General features: G+C 43.5%; 1 protein-coding gene across 8 annotated transcripts in view; it reads left to right on the forward strand.

The window, feature by feature from the left end:
• Positions 1-7,186: 7,186 nt before the first annotated feature.
• The window catches only part of PROM1 (prominin 1), a 63,088-nt gene continuing 46,437 nt past the window's right edge, over positions 7,187-23,837 (forward strand). Inside the window, exons 1-2 of one of the 8 annotated variants that reach the window (XM_083835777.1) lie at positions 7,187-7,609; positions 12,995-13,409. In XM_083835777.1, coding sequence (XP_083691903.1) covers positions 13,187-13,409 — 223 coding nt within the window. In that variant the 5' untranslated portion in view covers positions 7,187-7,609; positions 12,995-13,186. Of the gene's footprint in view, positions 7,668-8,489; positions 12,626-12,994; positions 13,410-23,837 lie in introns of those variants that run through there. The other 7 variants (XM_083835776.1, XM_083835773.1, XM_083835772.1 and 4 more) reach the window with 7 other exon arrangements.

Genomic DNA, 23,837 nt, shown 5'->3' on the forward strand with positions numbered 1-23,837 from the left:
AAAAGACATTTTCCACCTCAGCGGGAGTGTAGGATTTGTAGGCTTTACACGTTGAAGAGAATACTGCTACTTCCTAGCTGGAATCCATCCTGTTGACAAAGCTCCCTCTTTCCTACCTTTCTACCTCATATCCACTGTAGACCACTGCCTCTTCCAAGCATGGACTTTCCTTTTCTACAGTGGATGCTTGTACCATACGTGATGGCAGCGAGAGCCAACAATATCCAAACACAGGCACCCTTTTAATTAAGTGGCTAGGCAATACCGGTGCCATTGGGTATTAAGACATACTCTGTAACGTGGTTCTTTCTAATACTTAGTTCACAAAAGGAGAGGAAAAACATCGAAGTTCTGCTTTGCAAGGTGTCTTTGAGAATGATGCTGCTCATTCATAACAGTTTTAATTTGTTCATAGGAAAGACTAAAATAATTTCATTAAGGCTGAGAGGCACCAAGCAGATCTGGACCAAGATGTGAAGGGTAGACTTTAAGACTAGCATCACCACTGAATGGTACCACACCTTTGGTATTGCTTGGTACTATGTTGTTCATCACTATTATGAGGCTGTTCAGAAGAGTAAGAACAAAATTGAAGGCTGATCCTAGACAACTGAGGTGAAGGCTAAAATTTTGTTTGTTAGTAATGAGAATAAACGGCCATTCTGACAGTTCTTATTCTGACAAAGATCTACTGTTGTCTGAATCCGAGGTACCTCTCTCCAGAAGTCTTCCATGTCTGACAAGCTTGATATTGACACTAGTATGTGAGTTTTCATGACTTCCCATATGCTGTACATGCATGCAAAGTGATCAGGACTCACATGCAAAGTGATCAGAACAGCTGCCTCTGACTTAAAAAAAAAAAATAAATACAAACTATGAATCAAGGAGCTTACGAAATAACACTTGTTTATTCATTTTTTTCACCAGACAGTGCAAACCAAAGAACGCATGACTTGCTGCAGTCCTTTTTTTGAAAGCAGGTGATGAATAAGTGCCATGATGAAAGTCTGGTTTCACTCAGACTGTGTGCAATGTCTCTCTTTTCTGTGCCTGCATGGGCTTCCATCCCCAGGCCAAAGGCTGAACCCTGCAGGACGTGCTCAAGTGAACGACGTCCTGCCTGGCACCCCAGGCTTCACTATCACTTGAACTGTGCCAGTCTGGGGACGACGTGTGAACTAATACACACGCAGCCAGAGAGTGGAAACCTGAGCAAAGAGCAAACAGCACGAGAGCGTGGATGTGCCCTGGCTGTACGCATCAGCACGACTGTGAGCTCAAGCACAGAGGGAGGGAAGTTGTAGCCTGCAGCAGGGCAGATCCAAGAGGCACACCATGGCTCCTGGAGCACGAGGCTGATGCTTGCTGTGCTGTCTGCACCAATACAGCTACATGCTGCCTCTTGCTCAGGCTAAATTTTAAGACCACAGTTTAGCTTTTGGGCGGCAAACCCCAGGTGTCCTCCAACACTATAAATGTTTCCTGTTCCCAAATGCTTAGTGTTGCCATGAAATACCTCTAATATGGAAAATCATTTGACATTCTGACGTGCAAAAAGGACAAGGAGCAGAGTTAAAGGACACCTTCTCTTTTTCTATGTCTTGTTTGCTTCACCAGTGGGAATGCTTTTCCTCGTCTTGGTCTCTCATACTTTAGTCAGCAGGGAGGTTGAATACAGGAAACAATGAATTAATGAGAATATTAGTTAAAAAATCCCATCTCCTCCATAAAATTCTGAAAACACCTTCCTAAATAAAAATAAAAAATCTTTTACGTTATAGTGGAGAAAATGGCATTTATGCTTGGAGCAAGTTGTAATCAGGGCTGCAATCTTCTTTCGCTCAGCCCGAATTAGGATTTTTGTGCCAACCCTGAGAAGACTGAGGAGGGAGCTGTGAGGTGGCAAAGAGAAGAAGCTGCACATCTGTTTTGCATGATAACAGCTCGTGGATAGTAGGCTGCCTTCCCAACCATTCAGTGGAAAATGGGGCCTCGGGATGGGGAGGGACAGAAACGCTGTTTCTTTTCAGTGTGCAATTTAACATGAGAGAGGGAGGGAGAAGCTCACCACCTAGACCAGAAGCCTGGACTAGACAAATTGTTCTTTACCCAGTCTATGCAAAGCCTAATGATCAGATACCCAACATGCCTCTGTAAAGGACTTATAAAACTCAGGCCTCTTATTAATAAGTTTTCAGCTGAGATTCAGTCTGTGTAAGATAAATGTTGTCGCACATAGTTCATCTGAGGAGACTTGCACTAGTTGTAAAGTTAATAATAGAAACTAGAGCGAAGGGGCCTTGTCAGGTTAATCCTGTGATGTGTGTTGTTTATGCTCCCCCTGCAAGATGTTGTAGGTGGTGGTGTCATCCTCCCTGAAAACATAATGAATCGGTGCCTCCCTTTCTTGTACTTTCTTTCGGTACAGATATTCTATACCGATATTAAAAATAACCTTCTCCCAATCTTCTTTACTTATGTCAGGCAGAATTTACTCCGGAGCAGACAGACAAAAGAAGGTCACTGCAGCAGCTAAGCTCATAAGGTAGGATTACGTTTTGTGGGAAGCACGGGATACCCATCCCGGTTGAGGGGACCTCTGTTTATCACGGGGTCACACACAGAGATGAACACTGATCTTTTCAGTCCTGACAACTGTCTACTGAGATCCATGACTTTGCTTCTGTGCTAGCTTTCATGAGTGCACTTGGTTTGGCTGATTAATTATTTCTGTAGTGGTTTGCTCTTGCTGACACTCAGTTACTCTCTTAGATGAACAGCTTGTCTACACCGTATATTGCAGCCTCTCTTGCCTCTCGGACTGCGCGGGTCCTAGCTCTCGTGGCCGCATCCTCTCCCAGCCTGCTGGGTATGTGCAGCTCCTGCAACGAGAGATCCTGCGAGCTGCAATCCCGGCCCTCTGTGTCACCAGAGGAGGACAATGCGCTGGAGCTGGAACCCACATCTGCTGTAGCAGTTGGCCATTTCTCCCCAGTTTTCTGCCGTACAACACCAGAACCAAGTCATGCTCCTTCTGTTCCAGGGCCAAAAAGAGATGTGTCTTCCCCATTTTAATTTCAAGCATTCCTGACGTACCAATTTATCAGAATGCCACATGTCAAAGCTTGCAAGCAAAAATAAAACAGGGAGATGATGTCAAAACAGGGTGGGGGGAGCTCATAAAAGAAGCGACAAGCTCAGGGTACATGCATCATGTAATCCCTGTCATTTCCTATCTTTGTTTAGCTCTGAAACCTGCTGGAGCAACTAGTGGAGATTTCCCTCAAATGAAATGAATGCAATTTTTAGGTTGCTTGACGAGTTGTCATGCAGATCTACCACAGTTTGAGAGGGGGCACAGCAGAGTGTAATGGCAAGACGTGTAGCTGACAAAGCATCGACTCTGAAGGCATCGTAAAATGATATACAGCAGGATAAATCTTCCGTTCGGATGAAGGCGAGTCTCACTGAGATAATATCATAAACTGTCATGAATCAAGGGTCTACAATGAAATGTCAAGCTATTTTCTAAATCTGAGAATGAATGTGGATAAGACCGTCCGTTTCCTTTTTTTATTTTCCCTCGGGAGCAAGAAATTAAGCAAATACATGGCAGGCTATAGCACACAATTGTGCTCTGTTTCCCACCATTTTCAAGGATCCTAATCCTTCTTTCAAGATTTCTGCGGTTGGTGACTAATAGAGCAATGTATTCGTCCTCTGACATTTCCCTGCCTCCTTTCACCCCAGTCCCCTGTTTTCCCAGCGTCTGCAGAGTCCGGACTGCAAACTCACACAGACTGTAATCCTTTAAGCCTCGCATCCCGCAGGAGAATTAAGGACAGGGAGGGATGCAACTGGGGATCTCAGAAAGGGGGAGAAACGGGGGACAGGGAGATGAGCAGGAGGAGGGAGAGGGATACGTGGGCAACTGCGAGGTGCTGCCAGGGCAGCATCAGATAATTGTGAGGGCTGGCAGAAGATGAAGGGCTAAGCCAGAAATGAAGGGAGCCGTGGCATCGGGCAGCAGGAGGGAGGGCAGAGCTGGGCAGAAAGCATGGTGGGAAGGACAGGGAAGGACTTGGAGGTTATAACCCATGGAAAGCCAGGCAAAATGGTGAGTGGGATAGGTAGACTGGTTTCATTTGGGGATGTTGGCAGAATTCACTCCTAGGCAGGCTCTTGGCAAAGGGCATAAATCACTTTTCTCCACCGTGCCAGTGCAGGGAAGGCGTGCTGCTTCTCTCCCCACAGTCACGCACACATCTCCCTCTGAACATGCACTCAGGGAACAGCCTTATATTGTGACTAAACACAATATAAGCACTATTTTAACCTCAACCTTTCTCTTTTGGGAAGCAGGGAAGGTTGGGATTCTGATTTTAGCTCTCTTCAGGCAATACTCTATGTAGCACAACCCCAACTAATGAAAAAGGTTATTTATCTAATAGACCTTTAATCATGAGCTCTACTTAAAAATCAATTACATGATACAGCTTATAGTTAAGCTCTAAATCTGATGTATCTTCCTGTTTTCTGAGGATTTTCCTCTGAGATAACAGAGATGATTGATACGCAGCCAGATTTTCAAATGCTCAGCACCAGCAAGTACAGGACAGGTTTTTCTCACCCAGCTGTTCCTGTTTTGGATGTGTATAAGCAGGTTTTTAACGGCCTTAGCATCTACTGTGCTGTGGTTTGACAGACTTCCTCACCGATGTCAGCAATTAGGGCTTTGGCCGTCTTGGGAATTTGAGCACGGTTCTGAATGCTGAGATCATGTTAAAGTTTTGGCCACATCCTAGAAGGCATCCTGATGAATTTTAGTCCCGTTGCACTGAGACACAAAGGACCACAGGAAAAAAAATAATTGTGCAGTCCCTGGAAAACAACTTTTCTTGACGGTTTTTGAACCTGCTAACACTGTGTACATTTTTTACATGTTCCACTTCTCTAATGTGACGGCGTTACAGCGTGCATGCAAATCTTGTAAAAGCAAGTAGTTCACAGTGCCCCCAGCCAAATGTCAAGCAGGTAAATGTGCAGCCAAGCAAGCCTGGTTCCTGCTGTGATTTGGATGGCAGGGAGCAAAGGCAAGGACCGCACACTGGTGCAGTATTTCCCACTTTACAGTTGTCCACCTCTACCTGACATGCAGTTAGCACGGAAGAAACATCAAGGAAAGGTCAGCAGCTGCTCAGAGCACTTTCAGGCCAGACATACACTTGCGTTTGCCAGCAACACAATGGGAGGCAGCTGAAGAGGTCACGCTTTGATCTACCATCGCACAGTGATGAGCTCAGATGTGTTAACCAGGTGCTATTCAGAAAACACATTTTCAGTACCTAATACGATATAAATTATCACTTCCAGAGACCTGAGGCAAACTCATTGTCTCAGGCTGGATACCAATATTACAAAGAAACTCAGATTATAAGAAAGCTGGACAGCTTTAGGTTTTTTATATCAACAGCACTAACCATAAAAAAAGTGGGACAGCTACTACAAATGGGTAATACTCATCAGGAAATTGGTGTTGGCTTAGTTGGAATGCCTCCATCAACAGAGTTGGTCTTGACTTAGCTTAGTTTGAAATCTTCTGTGAAGCCAGCATCTTTTTCCTGTAACTCTAGCTGCATGTCCTTGTTTATGCAAACTACAGCCATTTCTCACTTACAAATCCTGTGGTACCTACCATTAACCTGTAGTGAACCATTTACTCATATTAATTAGTAATCCAAAATAAAACCTTAATATCTTTGGCTTTTACTACCATTAACCTGTAGTAAACCTAGTAGTTGTATTAATTAGTAATCCAAAAATAAATCTTAGTGTCCTTGGCTTCAGAAGGTCTTGATATCCTGACCTTTCATTCCATGGTCTTCTCTTCCATATTTCTACATTGTCTTCAAGCCCTGCATACTGTTCCACTCTTGCTGATATTTATTGTCGTAGCTATATGCCTTCATTCTGCAGTTTAAAATCAGTCAAATGGCAACGAGACTTGGCTTTTCTGTTCTAACACTGTACAAGAGCAAGGAATCAAATCCACCAGCTCATCAGATTAATAGTTTGGGCACACACAGCTTGTTATTGGGAAGGAATATTCTCTCATATTTAGAACAATTTTCATCTAGAGCTTAAAAAAGGAGCTGTACTTCTGGATTTGAAGACAATCTGTCTAATTTAACACACTTGTCCTTTTGTCAAGATATTCCGTGTCTTTCCAAGACTACACCATCTCCACTCTTTGACACACTGCTTGGGGTGTATATGAGGACTATAGGAAGAGCTAAGCCAAAAGCCTGTTGCTGAGCTTTGTGCTGTTCTGTCCCGTTTGGGGTTGTACCACTAAGTATCCTCCTGCTGAACAAATCCAGGATTTGCCCGGGTCTGAATAGTTGTTTGTTCTGCACGCAGCCAACCTGGCAACTTGTTCTCCGATGGGCAGTGCTGGCAAGTGCCCCGAGTTGAACTATAGGTAAAAATCAACAATGCCGAATAGCACTTGTAGGAAAACTGTCCAACGCTTGGCCAAACTTGCATTAGCAGGACAGACTCCTGCCACAGCAGAAGCCTCCTTTTCTTTCTACCTGCCAGCGCATAAAGCCAAATGGGAGAATAACTGCCTTCTCCTTCAGCGTTTTAAGCCTTTCCAAGGAGCCTGTATGATCCTGGACCTCTGGTGCAGCTGCTTGCTTTGCCTCAGTTTGTGATGGAGAGCCTAGTAAGAGACATGGGAATCATTTTCATATCTTATGATCTGAAAGGGTTGTTAGGCATTGGAGTAGGCTGCCCAGGGAAGGGGTTCAGTCACCATCCCTGGAGGTCTTTAAAAGACGTTTAGATTTAGAGCTTAGTGATATGGTTTAGTGGAGGACTTGTTAGTGTTAGGTCAGAGGTTGGACTCGGTGATCTTGGAGGTCTCTTCCAACCTAGATGATTCTGTGATTCAATATTGCAATGGGGAGGGCAGTACTGAAACACCCAAGCTGCAAATAAAATCAGAGGACAAATGAGGAAAGTGTGTGTTACTGTAGGAAAAGAGCTTCTTGTCTTACCAATAAATCACTGGGCTGAGAAACAAAGTCACTTAGGAACATGGACACACGGTCCCAAAAGAAACGATAACCTTGTCAAGAAATAAGGGCATCCCCGGGAGGGGTAAACCGAGACGCCCTTACAACAGCTAATGAGGGAAGTAACCTTAAGGGATAGAATTGACAGGAAGAGCAAAACAGCCTGAACTCCAAAAAAAAAAGGAAAAAAGGGGGGATCCTAAGAGAAATCGTTGCAGAGCCCGGGCAGCAGCAACAGGTCTGGGGGCCGGCCTGACCCCCCGGGGGCCCTCGGGGGCGGCATTCCGCAGCCCCCTCGCCTCACCCCGGCTCTCCCCTCGGGGCCAAGCCCCTCACGCTCCTCCTCTTCCTCCCCTCTCCTCCCGCAGCCCGCCGGGGTGGTCCCGCAGCCCCGGCCCGGGGCAGAGCCCGCCCCCACGGTCCGTGGGCGGCACCGCCACCACCGCCGCCACCGCCGCCACCACCTCAGGAAGGCGGAGCCGCGCCGTGCCCCGTTCGCCTCCATCTCCCCGTCCCCGCTCCGCCCGGTGAGTGCCCGGCGAGCGTGAGGAGGGGTCCCCGGGCAGCGCTGCCCCCCCGGGGCAGGTGGGGCGAGGCGGGGTCCCCCGGTGCGGGCGGTGTGCGGGTCGCTGCCCTTCTCTGCTAGGGGACGGAGCGCGGCGGGGAGGGAGAGCCCCCTGCCCCGGGGGGGCGGTGGGGAAGCCGGCTGCGGGGGAGCGGGGGGACCCTGGGGGGGCTGCGCTGAGGGGAGCCGGGGCGGGGGGGGGGGGGGCTGCGGGTGGCTTCGTGGCGGGGAGGCTCGGCGGTGAAATGGTGGCTGCGAGCGGGCGGAGGGGCTCTCCCGTCCCCGCCGCTGGCTCTGGGGGTCGGCTTGGGGAGGGGGGGGAGCGCTGCGGTGAGGGCCTGGGCCTGCCGGGCGGGGAGCGGGGCAGCCCTTCGGGTTACAGGGGCTGCGCCCCCGCCGTACCCCGCACGGGGAAGCGGCCGGGGGAGCCGCCAGGGCGGGCGGTGCGCCGGCGGAGGGCGAGCGGAGGTGCCCGCGGTGCTGGGCGGCTGGCGGCTCCCAGGGCTGGGCGGCGTGGCGGGGAGGAGGTCACCGCGGTGCTCAGTGATGGGGAGGGCCGGGGGGAAACTTGGGCTCGGCTGGAAGTGGGCATAATCTGGGTCGGCTGTAATTTATGACAGGCTGTGCGAGTGCGGTGCTGCTAGGGCGCGCGGTGAGCCCTCGGTGGTCCTGGGGCGCACAGTGAGCCCTCGGTGGTCCTTAGGGCACAGACTGAGCCCTCGGTGGTCCTTAGGGCACGTAGTGAGCCCTCATTCACCTCACTTCTGCTGAAGAGCTGCCTCTCCGTGGGATGGCTTCGTGGTGTTTCAACATCTACAAGATGCCGGGAAGCGCTCTCACAAGGGAACGCTTTACGAATACTAGTGTAAAGGCACCACTGGAAATCACGTTGTGTGTTTTTGATGTTGTTCAGTCCATGAAAACACACACGTGTAGGCGGTTGGCTAAAAATCAGAGCTGCAGATCCGGGGAAGATAACTCGCTTGGAATTTATTTTTACTTGCCTCTTTCTGTTGTCTGTAAACTGCTGTGGCTTGTAAAAGTGGCAGGGTGTGGGGTTTGGTTTTTAATTAATTAATTTTGATATGTATTTATTTCAGATTATGAAGTAGCTAGCTGCTCAAAGCCAACCTGGGTTCCGAATGTCCCTTTTTTCTGACTTCAATGCTTTTTTGTTTTGAGCATCCAGCAGTCATGTCGGATGCCTCCTGAGGTGCAGATTTTGTTTGGTTTTTGTTGGTGCTGCCAGACTCTGTTCTGCAGCCTCTGGTGTTTACTAGGCTTATTTGCTTCCTACTCCTCCTATGGCAACAGGTTGTAATCCTTGGAAGGCTTTGGAGAGGTTTTGTAGCAGAAAACCGTACCATTTTAACTTGACAGCAGCCAGCTTGGCTTGCTGTGTTATGCCTTGTTTGTGTGTTGTTGTTTTTTTTTTTAATACACACCTTGGAGTCAAAGGCCAGCTGTAGCTACCGGCTTTGTGACTGCCTTATTTCAGGTCTTTTGGTGGCTGCTTTCACAGGAACTCTGAAGGGGATTATGGACATGCATTTCCAAATGACTAATGAAATGTAAGAAATACAGCCAGCTCCTTGGGGTGGGCTTCCTGCGGACAGCTCCTGCTTCCACTGTCCCACCCCGGGTCAGTGCCAGGAGGCTCCCACGTTGAGTTTCAGCAATCTAGCCCCTGCTTGATTGAATTTCACTTCGCAGGGTTAATCATAGTTCGCATCGCTGCACTGCAGCGTCGTATGTGCATGGATTGCAATGTTAAATAGGAGGAGGCCGGTGCCGTTGGAACAAAGATCTGGACATCGTGCTGCTTCCCAGTTCTGTTCCTTAGAGTTGATGGAGGCAGTTATTGAACTTCTGCATCTCTTGGTTTGTCTCCTCTTCCCATCTTAAACTTGCACTGGCATTGCAGAAGCTTTATTGGTTTTGCAAAATACTGCTATTTTTTTAATACCAAGCAAGATATATTGGAGATGTGATAATATTGCAGCGTACTTGGCAGAGGAGTGATGGTGTCTCCCACAGGTAGTGCTTTAAAAAAGCGGGAATTAAGTTTAGTGACTTGTGCATGGAGAATGCTTAAGTGACAGCTGCAGAATAAAAAGCAACAGCTCCAGTCTGCTAAAGATGGATGCTAGCAAACCACACAGAAAATAAATGAAAGTTTTCATTGCTATTTATCATAAGTAGTTAACAGGTATATATGTGTATATATACTGTAATCAAAACTAATGAAATGAGCATGAAATGAACGCCTTGTTCATTTCACGCACCTTGACAGTTAGTTAATGGAAACACTTCAAAGGTTCACACAGCTTCTTGTCACTCACTGTTTACTTGAACTTGGGGAGCTGGGCAGGTGTTACTACAGCTCACCGACTGCAGTGATGTCTCACTGTTCTGGAGGAAATGAGACGGCCACATGCTGCAACGAAGATTACCATAAGCTGCTATCCACTTCTCTTCATACATTTCTCGCTTGTGTGTATGTCATGCTTGCAGTTCTCACAAATGCAAACTTCATGGACTGATTATCATTTTCTACGCTGTTTATCTAGCATATTTAACTACTAAGATGCTCCCAGCCAAGGTATGTGTTTGTTTTAGATCTGAAGATGAGGATACCTGCTGGGAGGTTTTTATACCTGACTTATTTTTAGGTACGTTGAATACCTGAATGCTCACAGGTATTCAGAGTTATAGGCTTAATAGTGTTTCTGCAAGTTCCTGGTCATTATTAATGTAACCTTTACGTAGTTTAGAGAAGACTTGGTGTCAGCCTAGAGGAATTGTCCAATAAGACTGTCTTACCAAGTGTATTGTGATTTATTTGCCAATAAAGGCAGAGAGCCTGGTAAGAATCCTGCAGATTCTTTCTTGCAAGGCACCCCCCTGATTTTTGAAAAGTCTTGAACTTTATAAAGGCTTATCTGAAAATTATATAGAATTGGAGATTTCTGTGGTGTCTTTGTGATAGGAAGGTGCTTGTCTGTCTCTGTTCAGCAGGATATTGTTTGTCTCTGCAGTACAGGTAGTGTCCTTGCAATTTCAGTGGTGTCCTTGTCTTAAAACTGCCAGGATTCTGTATCAGCTAATGTATGACTTTACACTTCTGCCAGGCATGGTGATGGTTTTCCTGAATGGGAAGGACATTTTGATAGTGCTTTGTTTGACAATTATTCGTACAATTAGGTCCAGTTTAAATTGTTATTAAAAATATAATAATTGGATTTTAAGGTAAAGGAAGTTGTATGGACTTTTTCTTCTTCCACTATCTCTCTGGTATAACAGAACACACTACAGAAAATGTGCTGTCTTCTAGCTTTGCCTTAAGATGCCAGTTATGGAAGTCGTCTTCCCTTCTAATTTTATCTTTCATATACACACCTAACATTTCCATGCGGTGTCTTCTGTACAGTTTTGTATCATCTTCCTTAACTTTTGGGATCAAGGCTCAGTTACTTTGTGTGAGCTTCAGGCTTACTGGGGTGTCGGAGTGGTTCTTCAGAAATCTCCAGAAAGCTCAACTTGGCTCAGAAAGTGTCCAAACTTCTTAAGCAAAACAAGCTGAGCTTTATCTTATCAAACTTGTACAACCGTCACTGATCTGTCGTTAAGAGAAAAACCTTTTGCACTCAGTTCTGGTCGTTTCTGCTGAGAAAGTCTAATAACAAGAAAAGATTAAAGGAAGAAAACTAATATGTTGGAGCTGGTTATTTCTTTCATTATTATTGAACTAAACTTTCTCTTTCTGATAAGAAATCCTCCTGGTTTAATGACTTCTAAGTTTTTACATTTCTGCGTTGAGCTTCATATACATATGGTTGCTAACAGTGGCGTTTTGAATAAGGTTTGGTACCGCTGATATTCGTAGGATTACTATTGTTTTCCTTGGTTTTCACTAGCCATAAGGGGGAAAAATAGCTGCGAGTTTTTGTTTTCAGCTAGACTGGGCTTCAGAGAAACCAAACTGTCTCACATTCTTCGATCTGGCCTTGCATTCCTGAGGCCCATATCTTTGTTGATGCTGCTCTATCTTGTGCACGCAGGACAGAGTAGAGAACGAACCCTCCAGGTTGTTCGTTCTAGCAAGTCGTTATGGTTTTTGGAAGGGTAGCTTGTGTTGTTACAGAGACTGTCAGGCATGGGAGAGACTAAGTCTCACCTTGCTACCAACTGGTGGAAGTGTTTCTGTCTTCAGACTCTCCTTGACCTGGAAGCACCTCACAAGTGAAGATGTTGGCGTGAGTTTCAGCTGGCTGAGGCCAGAGGCGTTCGTGTTGCTTTGCCATCATTTTTGCAAGTGAGTGATCTGAACAACATTTCCATCGGGCAGTGCTGCTGGAAATGGCAGCAGAGGCATGCCGAGCAGAGGCAGCTTGTGCTGGGTGCTCCCAGGTTTGAAGCGGGTGTCTTGTCAGGGGCAGGGTGTCCCCAGGTGTCCCCACTAGTGGCATTGTGGTCCAGATGTTTTGTTGGAAACCTGAGGGGGTTGTGTTTACTTTTCTGAAGAGGCACTTGATGAAACTGCTGTGGTTTTGTCGATTCACAACATTCTTAAAGATGCATAAGCAGCCAAAGTCACCTTAGTGCCACTTAGCTTTAGCAAGCTATTAATAAAAACTGTTGACTGCTCAAGCTTTTAAGGAGAACCTTGCGATGGTTTGAGTTAAGAGAAAGTAATTGCTGACACTCACTGTTATCTTCGGAGACGGTGGTGGATTTTATTGCATTTTTTTAAATATTTTTTTTTACCTGTTTTCAGTGATTAAAAGTTATGGTTAAAAGAATGGAGGCTTAAATTGAGATACAGTCTCTGGCTCTAGTTGTGAAACAGGTGTCACAGAGATGCCCTCTTCTAGGTCCTGCATGGGGAGGAAAATGGGAGTCCTACAAACTGGAAAGTTACAGATTAAAGGAACTACGGGATATGGCCAATAATTGCCATCAACTGGAGTAACAGCAGGTGGGGGTTAGTCACACGCTGCGGTTACTGTTGCATGGCATACTGTGTTTAGTCAGAGCTACAATTCATATGTTTGTACCTTTAATTGTGTTTGTTTCCCTTGGAGCTGTCCCAATGCTCTGCTTTGTTTTTGAAAACTCATTGACCTGGAACTCTGCATAATTGTACTTATCCCTCTTTCAAGTACAGTGCGTGCAGTAGACCACTTGATTCACAACCTTCAGTCCTTTCTTTTTTTTCTTTTCTGCCCTACCAAGCTTGGTTTTACAGCTGATGATACGTTCAACTTGTGCAGAAGATTGCAGGTATCTTGCACTTTCCTATTTGCATGCCCACACCTTAACAAGCTGGTTTTTGTCTTTTTTCCAGAGATGGTGCACTGAGTCATTTCCGTGAGAGGCTTCCATACCACTCCAGAACAAGAAGACATCCGAGAATAAAAGGTGTGAGGACACCAGCATTTTACTGCCTAGAAAGCTAACCCCCGAGTGAATGTACTGAAGATTTCTAGGTTTGGTGGGACACATATCTCTACCTCAAATTTTATGAATACTGCTAGCCATGGCTGTGGAACTCTGTCTGCTGCTGCTGCTGTTGTTTTGTGGAAGTACTGTTTCAGAGGTTCAGCCTATATACAAACCGCCTCCCGGGACTTTGGATTTTGGATTTGTACCTGCCAAGACGTATGATACAGGTGCATACCACGAACCCGGGCCAATAGGAATTTTGTTTAAAATAGTCCATGCTTTCCTGTATTTAGTACAGCCCAATCCTTTTCCTCAAGGTAAGTCGATAAACATTTTCGTTGATTTTATGTTCAGATCTGTTATTGGTACCAAGACCATAATTTGGAAGTACGTGATAGCAAGGGCTTGATTATTAGCATATGGTGTGACCTGGGAATGTGTACAGTTCCTTACAAATAACACTTTTTTCTGCTATGCATAGTTGGAGGCTATTAATGAAAACGAAATGTTAATGAAATTTCACAGTACTTTTCTCTCATATCTCAAAGCTGTCATTGATGCATTTGAGGCTACTTTTCTTACCTGAATTTTTTTACTAATTTATGCTCAGAAGCATGGGGTGTGAGTACAGCATAACTTGTTTTCTGTTTAATATGAAATTCTTAAAAGGCAGGTCTCTGATTTGTATATTACGGCAAACTTTTTTATTTTTTAGTACAGTATTAAGGGATGTAGCCTAGGAAGGATCACAGAAAGTTAGCAACTTGAAATAAACTTCATTTGTTTCCATATTTGCATCAACAGTCAACTTTCATATAAGGGCAGTTCCTTTACACAGGCATGCAATTTCTTGTTCCTTTGTGAGCCGAAGTGAAGACTGGAACTGCATTTATGTTCCTAGCCCCCGTTCCTGTCTTACTAAATTGTCCCTTCTAAAGGGAAAGTTGAGATACCAAAAGAGCGTGTGCTTATCGAGGTCGCATTGCTGGAAATGTGCTTTTGGGATCTGTGTGTTTGTGGATTTAATAGTCGCAGTAATGTAAATTTTCAGCATGCTTTTTGTTTCATTCAGCTGTTAAAAGAAAATGCTAATGTGTTTGTATAATATTGGCATTTAAAATTATACTGAGGTGAAATTTTAATAACCTAAGGAGGGCTTTGGCTTGTTACTGATTCCTTTTGGTGTTTTAGCTGTAACTGTATAAAAGAAGCTTAAATTACTTTGTTGTATATACAATTATGGTAAGATTTAAAATTACTGAAGGATTTAAAAGCAGCTTCTTTGGTGACAGACCTGTATGATACCTGTCAACTATTATTTGCTTGTATTTTTGCCATTTCTTCGATAGCTGTAGAAGAAGTCAAATGAACTTGAATGAATTGATCACGTTTAGACAAATGCCCGGAGTCCCAGACGTTAACCTGGAGAGCAAAAGCTTGGTGTCTGCTCCCTGCAAAACCTGCCTTCTGGGCAGGTCTTACACGAGGCGTAGTGAGGCCAGTTGCACGGAGCTGATGGAGCGTCGCCTTTTGGAGGAACTGTTTCCAGATGCCTCTGCTTTTCTTTGCCTCTTTCCTTCCATTAAACATACAGACAAACTGTTTGCCTCCCCGTGAGACCCCATACACTAGGGGTGTTGTCTGCATTCAGCTCTCAGAAAAAGGCCTCTGCTGGGTCTGAAGGCCGCCTGAGTATTTTGCTGTCTTTTGATTATGGAAACCTGAAGTCAGTGAGATATTTACCTTGTCTTTGTAGTAATGGGAATTTGATCTATAGCCTTGTATGTCAAATTTAACATTATGTGGCCTAAATATATAAATAATTGAGTATTTGGTTTGCTATCAAGATTACAGTCACATGGGACTGCTTGTGGTAAGTTCTGCATCACTTAAGTAGGTGTTTGTGAAATCCAGCGTTAAAGAGAAGGGAGACATCCAAAAGTAAATCACTTCTGCTTACCTTGTAAGTTTTGAGCATCTCACACATCTCACTCCTGCTAGCGTCCTAGCAGACTCTTTTAACCAAAGCAGTTATTTTTAGAAGTTTGGCTTTCAGTGTTTTCGTTAGGTGAAGTCCTTTTCCCATGCCCCTGCACACCTCACTGCAAAATGCAGATTTGGCGGATCATGTCAGTTTGAGTCATACCATTTAATTGGTTAATCCCTTTAATCTCTTTTGCCATATGCTGTTCTATTTTCACATTCAGTGTATTAATGGTGTAGTTACATATTTGAAACGTTGGATTTTTTAAACTGCCAACTTGAAATAGAGTTAATTCTGATTCAGAGATGAAAATAAACATAATCACAAGTGTGCACAGAAAGCCTTTTCAGTGTTTCTAATTGCAAATGTTGTCATCCCACTTGGTCTGGTGCTTCAGAAGAGTTAGTTCCAGGTTGATGCCCCAGAATATCAAATCTAACTGTAAGATAGAGGAGGAACGTTATTCATAGGCAGGACTCACTTCAAATTTTGATCTTAGTAGTCTTATATATTTTTCCCTAGTACTTGGAAGTACTTAGTGTTTGGTTTTCCAATCTACTGTTAGTACACTTAGCTAGGAGGAAAAAGAAAAAAGTGACAGGTTTGTCTAACTGCATGTAGATATTCCTGCCTTTGCAAGTCATTTTTGTGCTCGCAGTAGCACTCTAATGTTACAGTGTAACATCTACACTCCTTCAGTACCAAGTAAGCCTTTAGGAAAAAAGCTAGCATGAGCTTTATAGCTTGTGATTAAAGCAAAATATGAAGTACATGAGAGTCTTTGGGAAAAATTGTTCTTAAGTTGTTCATTTGCCTGCTATTAAGTCTTAAAATGTATTTAAATGTTCTTATTAGTTACTTTAAATAGAGCAATCACTTTCAATTTTTAAAACAAAATAGTTGAGCTTTTTTGTAAGGCTTTTTTTTATTATTTAATTAAATCTGAGTAATTATTTGATAAACAGCTTCTAATTAAGTATGTTGCTCATGCCATGAGGTTTGCAGACATACAGCTTAATCTAAGTTCAGATTTAATGGGTAAGTTATTAATAGGATTAAATGTAGTGCCTGAGTAAAGCACACTAACAGAACCTGGGTGAGGAACTGGAGCTCTTTTGGTTTCTTTCAGTTGCTGGATCTTTAAGAACAGTGCTGTGCTCCTTGGGTATGGCCTGAAACTAGATTAAAAAATGAACAAGGATGTCTGATTGCAATGCTTCAGTGCCTGTGAATGGATTCTGCTTTCAACTCCATCAGTCAAATACTTTGGCTCTCGCTGGATGATGTACTGGTGTAAATGGGAGTCACTGACTCTGGAGCATAAGCTGTTCAGAAGGGAAGCAGCCTCCACTATGAGTTGATGATACACTGGAGTGGAAGGACTGTTTGGTAACTGGGTTGATATGTGATGCTCATACAGTAGGTCTCTTCAGTCTTGCTGTGTCCTGGTTTCTCTGTTTCTGTTGTCGAGGACAGTGCAGGATAGAGCATCGTTATTCTTTACTGTTAACAGCATTGCTTATAGTAAATAGATAATAGGGAAATTGCAGGTTGCTTGCATCACTCAGCTAGGAGGACATCTACCCAAACAAGTCTTTGTCCTACCTAGAATCTGTTGCAAAGCGAAGCATTAAGTTATTAATAGGGTTAAGTTGACTGATAGTTGTGACGTGGTGTGTGTCACCTGTTGGGCTGGAGACCTTCAGGTGGGAACTTTGCGTGTAAAGGGCATGGTCAGTGTGATCCTCTGGCTGCTCTGAATATCTTAGCATGGCTTTGTCTTTGTTCCCATGGAAACTGGTTGTTAGTTGCGGTAAGACGATTTTAATCTGAGATTCCACTTGCCAGCAGGACGTGCACAACAAATCTTCACTTTCACAGCTTGTGTCTTGTAACTAAAGCGTGAAGAGTTCACAAAAGAAACAAACTGGGAATAAAGTTCCTTCTCTTTTTAGATGAAATAAGGCAAAAACTTAAAGGCATGTTTACCTCGTATTGTATCTGAGTGTATTGCTGGACTGTTGTGCCACTTGCTTTAAATTACAACTGCTTTGTTCCAGCTTCTGCTTTTCAGTCTGGATTGCTCTGTTCCTGCTGAAGCAGGAGGAAAGCTTTCATGTGAACTTGAGTGCGTATGCTTGCCGGGCAAAGCATAGCATTAAGTGTAGTGTTTATCTGTGGGGAAGAAGAACAGCAAGCTGTTTTTAGACCTGGACTGCATCCCTCAGTTCTTTCTGTTTGCAGAGTCTCACCTGTTGAGCAGTTTGAGGATATGACTGAAGAGCAGAAGTGGTCTGTGTTAGTGCAAGTCCTGGCTCTGACCCCCGTTGTCCTTCCTTTTTCCTCGCCTGGTCAGTCTTTCAAAGCAGCTGCAAATCAAGTTCAGCAAGTTAGTCTTGTGTTCCTTATCTCTGAAATTGGTATCCCACATGAGTGTATTCAGCAGTTGTAACATATTTTACATTAAAAAAAAAACATACACAATTTTATGTGAAAATAAACAGTGTGTCTAGCTAGTATAGCTGTAATAGAAAAAACATAAGTAAAACCCTCTTGGAGGTAGGTTGGATGAACACTGAGGATAGTGTGGGGTTTTTAATACATCAGATGTGTTAGAGTTGAGGTTCTAAAGCAAAACATCAAAAGACTTTATCACCCCCTCAATTAAAAAGTCAGAATTTTATTTTTTTGTATAAAATTAGCTTTTTTTGAAAAAAAGTTTACTTCTTGCGTGTCCATTTCTACTTGGCTTTTGCTTCCTGTAACTAATAAATCTTCCACGGTTTCTGTATGAAAAAAAGCATCAGTGCAAAGGTGAAAGGACAAGATCTGTGGTTTTCTGATTTGGTATCTGAACAGAACAGGTTCAGGAAGCCTTTCCTTTTTTGGCAATTTCAATCTAATAGTAGACTAAATGCGACACTTGACACTAACACCCTTGCCTCATCTGCACAAGCATCTCAGCCATGCCTGCATGACATGCACGTGCGTCTGGGTGCTGCAGCACTGGAGCTAAATGCAGCCGTGCATGGCTGTGATGTCCTCTTGGTTCGAGATCTGAGACTCCTGGAGGTGCTGGCCATGTCCAAGAACTGCATTCTGGCTCTGGCTTACGTGCAGATGCTGCAGCTCATCAACACAGGACAGTGCTCAGGTTTCCAAAACTATTACGACCTTTTGTAAAAATTTAAAACATCCTTTTCCAGTTGCGCAAAGTCATTCTCAGTATTATTTCAGACGCAGAACCATGCTGATGTGATGTACTGCTTTTTTGAGCGACTCTTTGACAGCTCTCCCCTGTGCACCACCTGGGTTGGTTTTCTTAAAACTTGCCTCCTGGAGCTGGACTGGGGGCACAGATGCAATTGGTGGCGCAGGAAGCTGGAGGGAAGAAGAGCAAGACCTGCCTTAGAGTAAGGTAGCTGTTAAATTGGCTAAGCTGTGTTGTGAAACGACAGCTTCAGTGAGATGTAGTCGCTGCCTTCACCACGTGCAGGTATTGTTCTTTTTAGTGCTGTGGCTAGAAGTGTGGCACAAATTTAAGGCAGTAGCCAAAGTGTGTTTATCAAAAATGCAGGTTTCGGTGGTAGGGGTTGTATGTAGCAAGTAGCAGTGGTAGTGATTTGGGTAGAACTGGAATAACGGCGGATTTACAGAGCTCCTTTATTTAGTCTTGTGGGGTATATATTGAAAGAAACGCCTTGTGTCTAAGGTTAGAAATACTGTGGAATACTGAACAGCAGGAAGATACAAGATAAATTAGCATCTTCTTTTCTCTGCCCACTCACATACGCTTAAGGAAACAGCGTTTAAAAGATCATTGCTCATTTCATGCTGGGAAGTTAAGAGATGCTCCACTTGATGATATACATGTGTAAACAAGGAATAATACTGAAATACTTTCTGACGAGGACTTAAAGTATGCTTTTTATATTAGGCGTCAGAAGCATAGTTCTTTTTTTCCACAAACTATTCCAAACTGAAGACTATTTAACAGATTGCTTGTCAGATTTTTTGTGGATGGGGAGGAGACAGAGGTTCTGTCTCCTTAAGGGGAGGCTTAAACAGATCATCTGCTGGAAGCCACCATAGGAAAATATGGTTGCAGACACTAACAGTTCTCTTTTAGAGACAGGTATTAGGTAGACAATATGCAAGTCAGTTTTAACCGCTGTAGCACATCTGATTAATGCAAGATTTTCAGATTTACGTACACCTGGAATCCTCTCTCCACAGTATCCCGAGTGCTTGCCCTGATCTGGTTTAATGCTAGATGCCAGCTGTGCCTGGGACAAATCCATGCTTCTACAGTAATTGAAAAATGACAATTCAGCTTCACAGTTTAGAATCACGGAATGGTTTGGGTTGGAAGGGATGTTAAAGATCATCTAATCCCAACCCCCCTGCCATGGGTAGGGACACCTCCCACCAGACCAGGTTGTTCAAAGCCCCATCCAGCCTGGCCTTATAACTTCAATAATATTAAGACAGAAGTGAGAAATTAATGAAAATGAACCTTGAGCAGAGCTTGAGGGAGTTGGGTTACTTTCCGTGGGGAGGCTGCTCAGAAGGGGCTGATGAGCAGTGATCCCTGCATCAGTGCAAGGGCTGAGGTCTGAGTGCAGCCAGATCCAGGGGCTGTGGCTACAAGGAGGGGAGGAGTGGGAGGTACGGGACGGTATCATCACAGGAGCTCACTTTGCCATTTGCTTATCATTCTAGGTAAAAATAAAGTGTTGTGTTTTCTTACTTGTTCATTTGTTTTTGAAAAAAGGTACCATCTCCTAAAAATGCATGTATTTAGATGGGCGGTACTACTGTGTGCAGTGTGTATGAGTGGGTAACGTTAGTTCTGTTGAATGTAGTGTGGTGTCTATGCACCAGCAATTACAGTAAAACAGTGAATTAAACTCTTTAAGTTCTCTGTGTGTTCATTTTTCATTGCGTCTCTAAAAGATTGGCCAACCATGTCATATTTCATGGCAAAGAGGTAAGCATGTTGGGCATCAGCCCAAGTTTTACCTTTCAGAGGCCAGTGTGCAGTCACAGTCGGAGAATGCACCGCCTGGAGAGAGGAGTAGTTTGTGTCCCTCCCTCTGGTAACAAAATTGTAGTCAGGAAACCTGAAACATTGAAGGATGAAAGCTTATTTGAGAGTTCCAGAGCATACCTGCCAACATCTCATATGGTGAGAAGCGTGATGGAATAGGTTTTGGGTCAGCCGATTCTCTGGTGACATGTATCATCTGTGAACCTCTCGGAAAGTTTTCCTTGATTGCAGACATTGGGTGGGTTTTCAGGCCACTCACCTGAGGCTCCCTGTTTTTCCTGGCCCTACAATGGCACCTATTCTGCTGCCCATCCTCCCCCTCTGTTTTATTTATATAAGTTTTTCTATCAACCAAGTGTTGAACCTCAGAAGAGGTTCCTCAGATTGTGGAATGGACAGGGACTGAGAGAGGGGATCATAGAATCAGAAGGGTTGGAAAAGACCACCAAGATCATCTGGTCCAACCACCCACCTACTGAACTTACTGGGATAATGTTTTCAAAACCCTGGAGGAGTCTCAATTCCTTCATCATCTTTACAAAGCAATTTGAATTAATGTGAGATATTGTATGGATACTGCTTGCTTTTGGAAGAGCAGGCATTTGACTTTGTTTTCTTTTGTTATGGGCCTTCATAATTACACAACATTAGCCTAGCCCTCTCATTTTTTTTCTTGTCTGATAATTTGCTTAGGTTGTCTTTTCCAGGGCAACAAACTCTTCTTGGTGCGTAATGGCTTTTTCTTAAATGATGTCAGCCAAAGTAACGGGAGTCTGACATATTTCTGCAAGAAATGTTGTTTCTGCAGGCCTAATATTCAATGTTTAGTTACGTTTAAAGTTATGAGAATTAGAAATTTTTCTTCTCCCTTGCTCTTGCTTTTTTTTTTTTTGCTTCTCAAGTTGTGGTATGTAGATTTTTTGTATTTTAGCGAAACAAAATGCTGTTTTTTTCCTAACTGAATGTGCACTATTGAAAAGTTAGTGGAGCAAAATAATGTATCACTATTAATTTAGTGATTTTGAACATTATTAAATCTTTCCATATTGAAAGTTTTTAAGTGTACTTTTCCTTTTCCACAAGTGAGTTATTTTCTAGTTAGAAGGGAAATCAGCTGATCAGAAATCAGCCACAGATGCCCACTGTTGTAGTTTCAACTGATTAATTTCAGTATATATGCCTTAGTGTAAGCTTATCAATCACAAAAAAAAAACCCAACATCCAAATCCTGCTTTGCATTTTTTTTAAATACGCAGATGTATTTCTTCTCATCTAAAAAGAGTTAATTTTAATTGCTTTGGATGTTTAACTCAGCTGAAAGATGCCCAGGTACAAAAGATGAAAGCTGAAAGATGTACCTGTACAAAGCTGAGATCTTTCTCCAAAGTAGCAACTTTTCCTTTTTCTTTGATTTTTTTGAGTGAAGGGGTGATCGCCATAGTATTTTGAACCATTGTGTGTGCCACCATTATCAAACATGTGGAAGATTCTGGCCCTTGCATAAATGGAAAAACAGAGAGAGGGAATGCTGAGAAATCACAGTAAAGCTGCAGAAAGCCACTTACTGAGGTAAGTAAAAGTTGGTACCAGCAGGGCGCCAGCGTGTCACTCCCAATTATCTGCACTCATATTTCCAACAATTCAAGTTACGCAACACAGAGATAGGATTTTCTGTGCTTCCCTCAGTTTGTGGGAACTTCTGAGAGAAGTGAAGAGCAGGAAAACCGCAATTGTTCTATAATGAAGGTGTTTACTATTTTGATAAAAATTACAAGTCCAATATGTTAGACAATTCTTGAACTATCAAGAAATTGCTCTGCAGTATGCTCAAACAGACAAGCATATACAGTGTACCAAGTTAAATCTTTTCCTGTAATCTGTTGTAAATCCTTACCAGATGGTGGCCTGGAGAGAACTTTAGGTAGCTACTACAAACAAAATAAATGGCAAAAAATAGCTGCAGTGGCACAAACAATGCACTACAGAAGTTTCATTGTGTTCAGAAAATGAGACGGTGCAGTTTCTGTGTGGATACTTCTTCAAAGCTTTATACTTGACTTTGTGTCTGCATGATATATGCAAATTTATTGCAAACTCCTAAGCAGAGATTTTTCTAAAGGCTTCTCTCTTTTTGTTCTTTTTCCAAAACTTCAGCAAGAACAGAACTTTCTTTGTAGCAAAGAACTGCTAAAAAGTCCCTGCAAAGGTTATTTTCAAAGGAGAAATCTTTCATTTTAGGTGTAGTATAACAGTTAATATTGTGGCTTTGGCTTTTTTTTTTTTTTAACTTTAAACTTATTTTCTGGCCAGGCTCTTTAACATTGTCTGCATATGTTCATGGAAAGCCAAAAAAAAAAAAGGCGGGGGGGGGAGGGGATGATAAATTCAGCCTGGGGCAGCTGTAAGGTGTGAGGACATTTTTGTGGAAGACAAAATTACTTGGTTGGTCTTCCTGAGTAATAACAACCTTGAGGAAGCTAAATTTATAGAACTTCTGTAGTTTCATCCATGCTTTGAGGAAATTAGGGAACTTTTTCTGTGAATGAATGAAATTCATAGACTGTCACTTATCTAATCCACTGCTGTGTAATTTCTTCCATATAACAATTGTTTTCTGTCAGTAGGGTGTAAAGAGAGTCCCGGATATTTCACATCCTGGTTATTGCAGGATGTGTGCTTGGCAGCTGTTGGCTGCCCTGCAGTTCCACATCTTCAGCGATTGCACTGCACCTGGTCCTACCTGCGCTCTGATTAAAACTCACCCAGCTTAGACCGCTCCTACAGTTTTGATCCAGCTCACAGCTGTTCATCCATCTCCTCAGCCGTTTCATATTGTAGCCTGACCCCTCTCACATCACCCCTCACTGCATCCAGTATAAGCTAAGCCTCATTTCTAGGCATTCTTTTCTTTCAGCCACGATTAAAGCAGTACACACTCTTCAAGACTATTAAGATGTTAAATGCACTTACTACATATTTGCTTTTTGTCTCATTTTGTGTGTTGCTGGATTTTGATACAGATCCAGAGTAGTCCAGGATAAGCTGGGAATGTAGCATCTTTCTCTTGCTTTTGATCACCATGCAATTAAAGTCAGGGAATGAGAATGGGAGATAATCGTGTTGGTGAGAGGAAGCAGCATACTGAAGGCAGAAGAGGGTGAAAAGTCAAACATGCATTGCAGATGAGAAATTAAAATAATTAGGCAATTTTGTATGTATTTTTGGTTAAAACCTCCATGCAACCAGGCACTGTAGAATATTGGGTTCTAGGGCATCATTTTGCATGTCAGTACAATGGCAAGGTTCCTTTTTTGTTTGCCTTTTTCTTGTCCATTTTTTCCTTAGATTGGGATCAAGGGTTATGGCTCCAGTCTGTCCAGTGGAGACTGTGAAGAGGGGAGTGACACCTTTTAATTTGGGGTTGAAAAAGAATGGTCTAGCCTATAGGAGTGAATTCATGTATTACACATTTCCATCTGTGGACTGAAGTGGTTTTCTGTTGCATGGGAAGTGGAAAGATCTCAACTCAGCAACTTCCTATCTCACCTACAGAGTGAGTTTTCTTGCCCTGCAGAAAGAGGAAAGGTGGCATGGGGTGAGGAATACAGCGGGACACTCTGTGCACCAATGTGCATGTTGGGCCCTCCTGCTGTCACCATTACTGAGCTCCCACCTAGCCCTGCAGTGGAGCCAAAGCCAAGTGATCATTGC

This window comes from Anser anser (assembly GCF_964211835.1).
Source record: "Anser anser genome assembly, chromosome: 4".
Classification (NCBI taxonomy): domain Eukaryota; kingdom Metazoa; phylum Chordata; class Aves; order Anseriformes; family Anatidae; genus Anser; species Anser anser.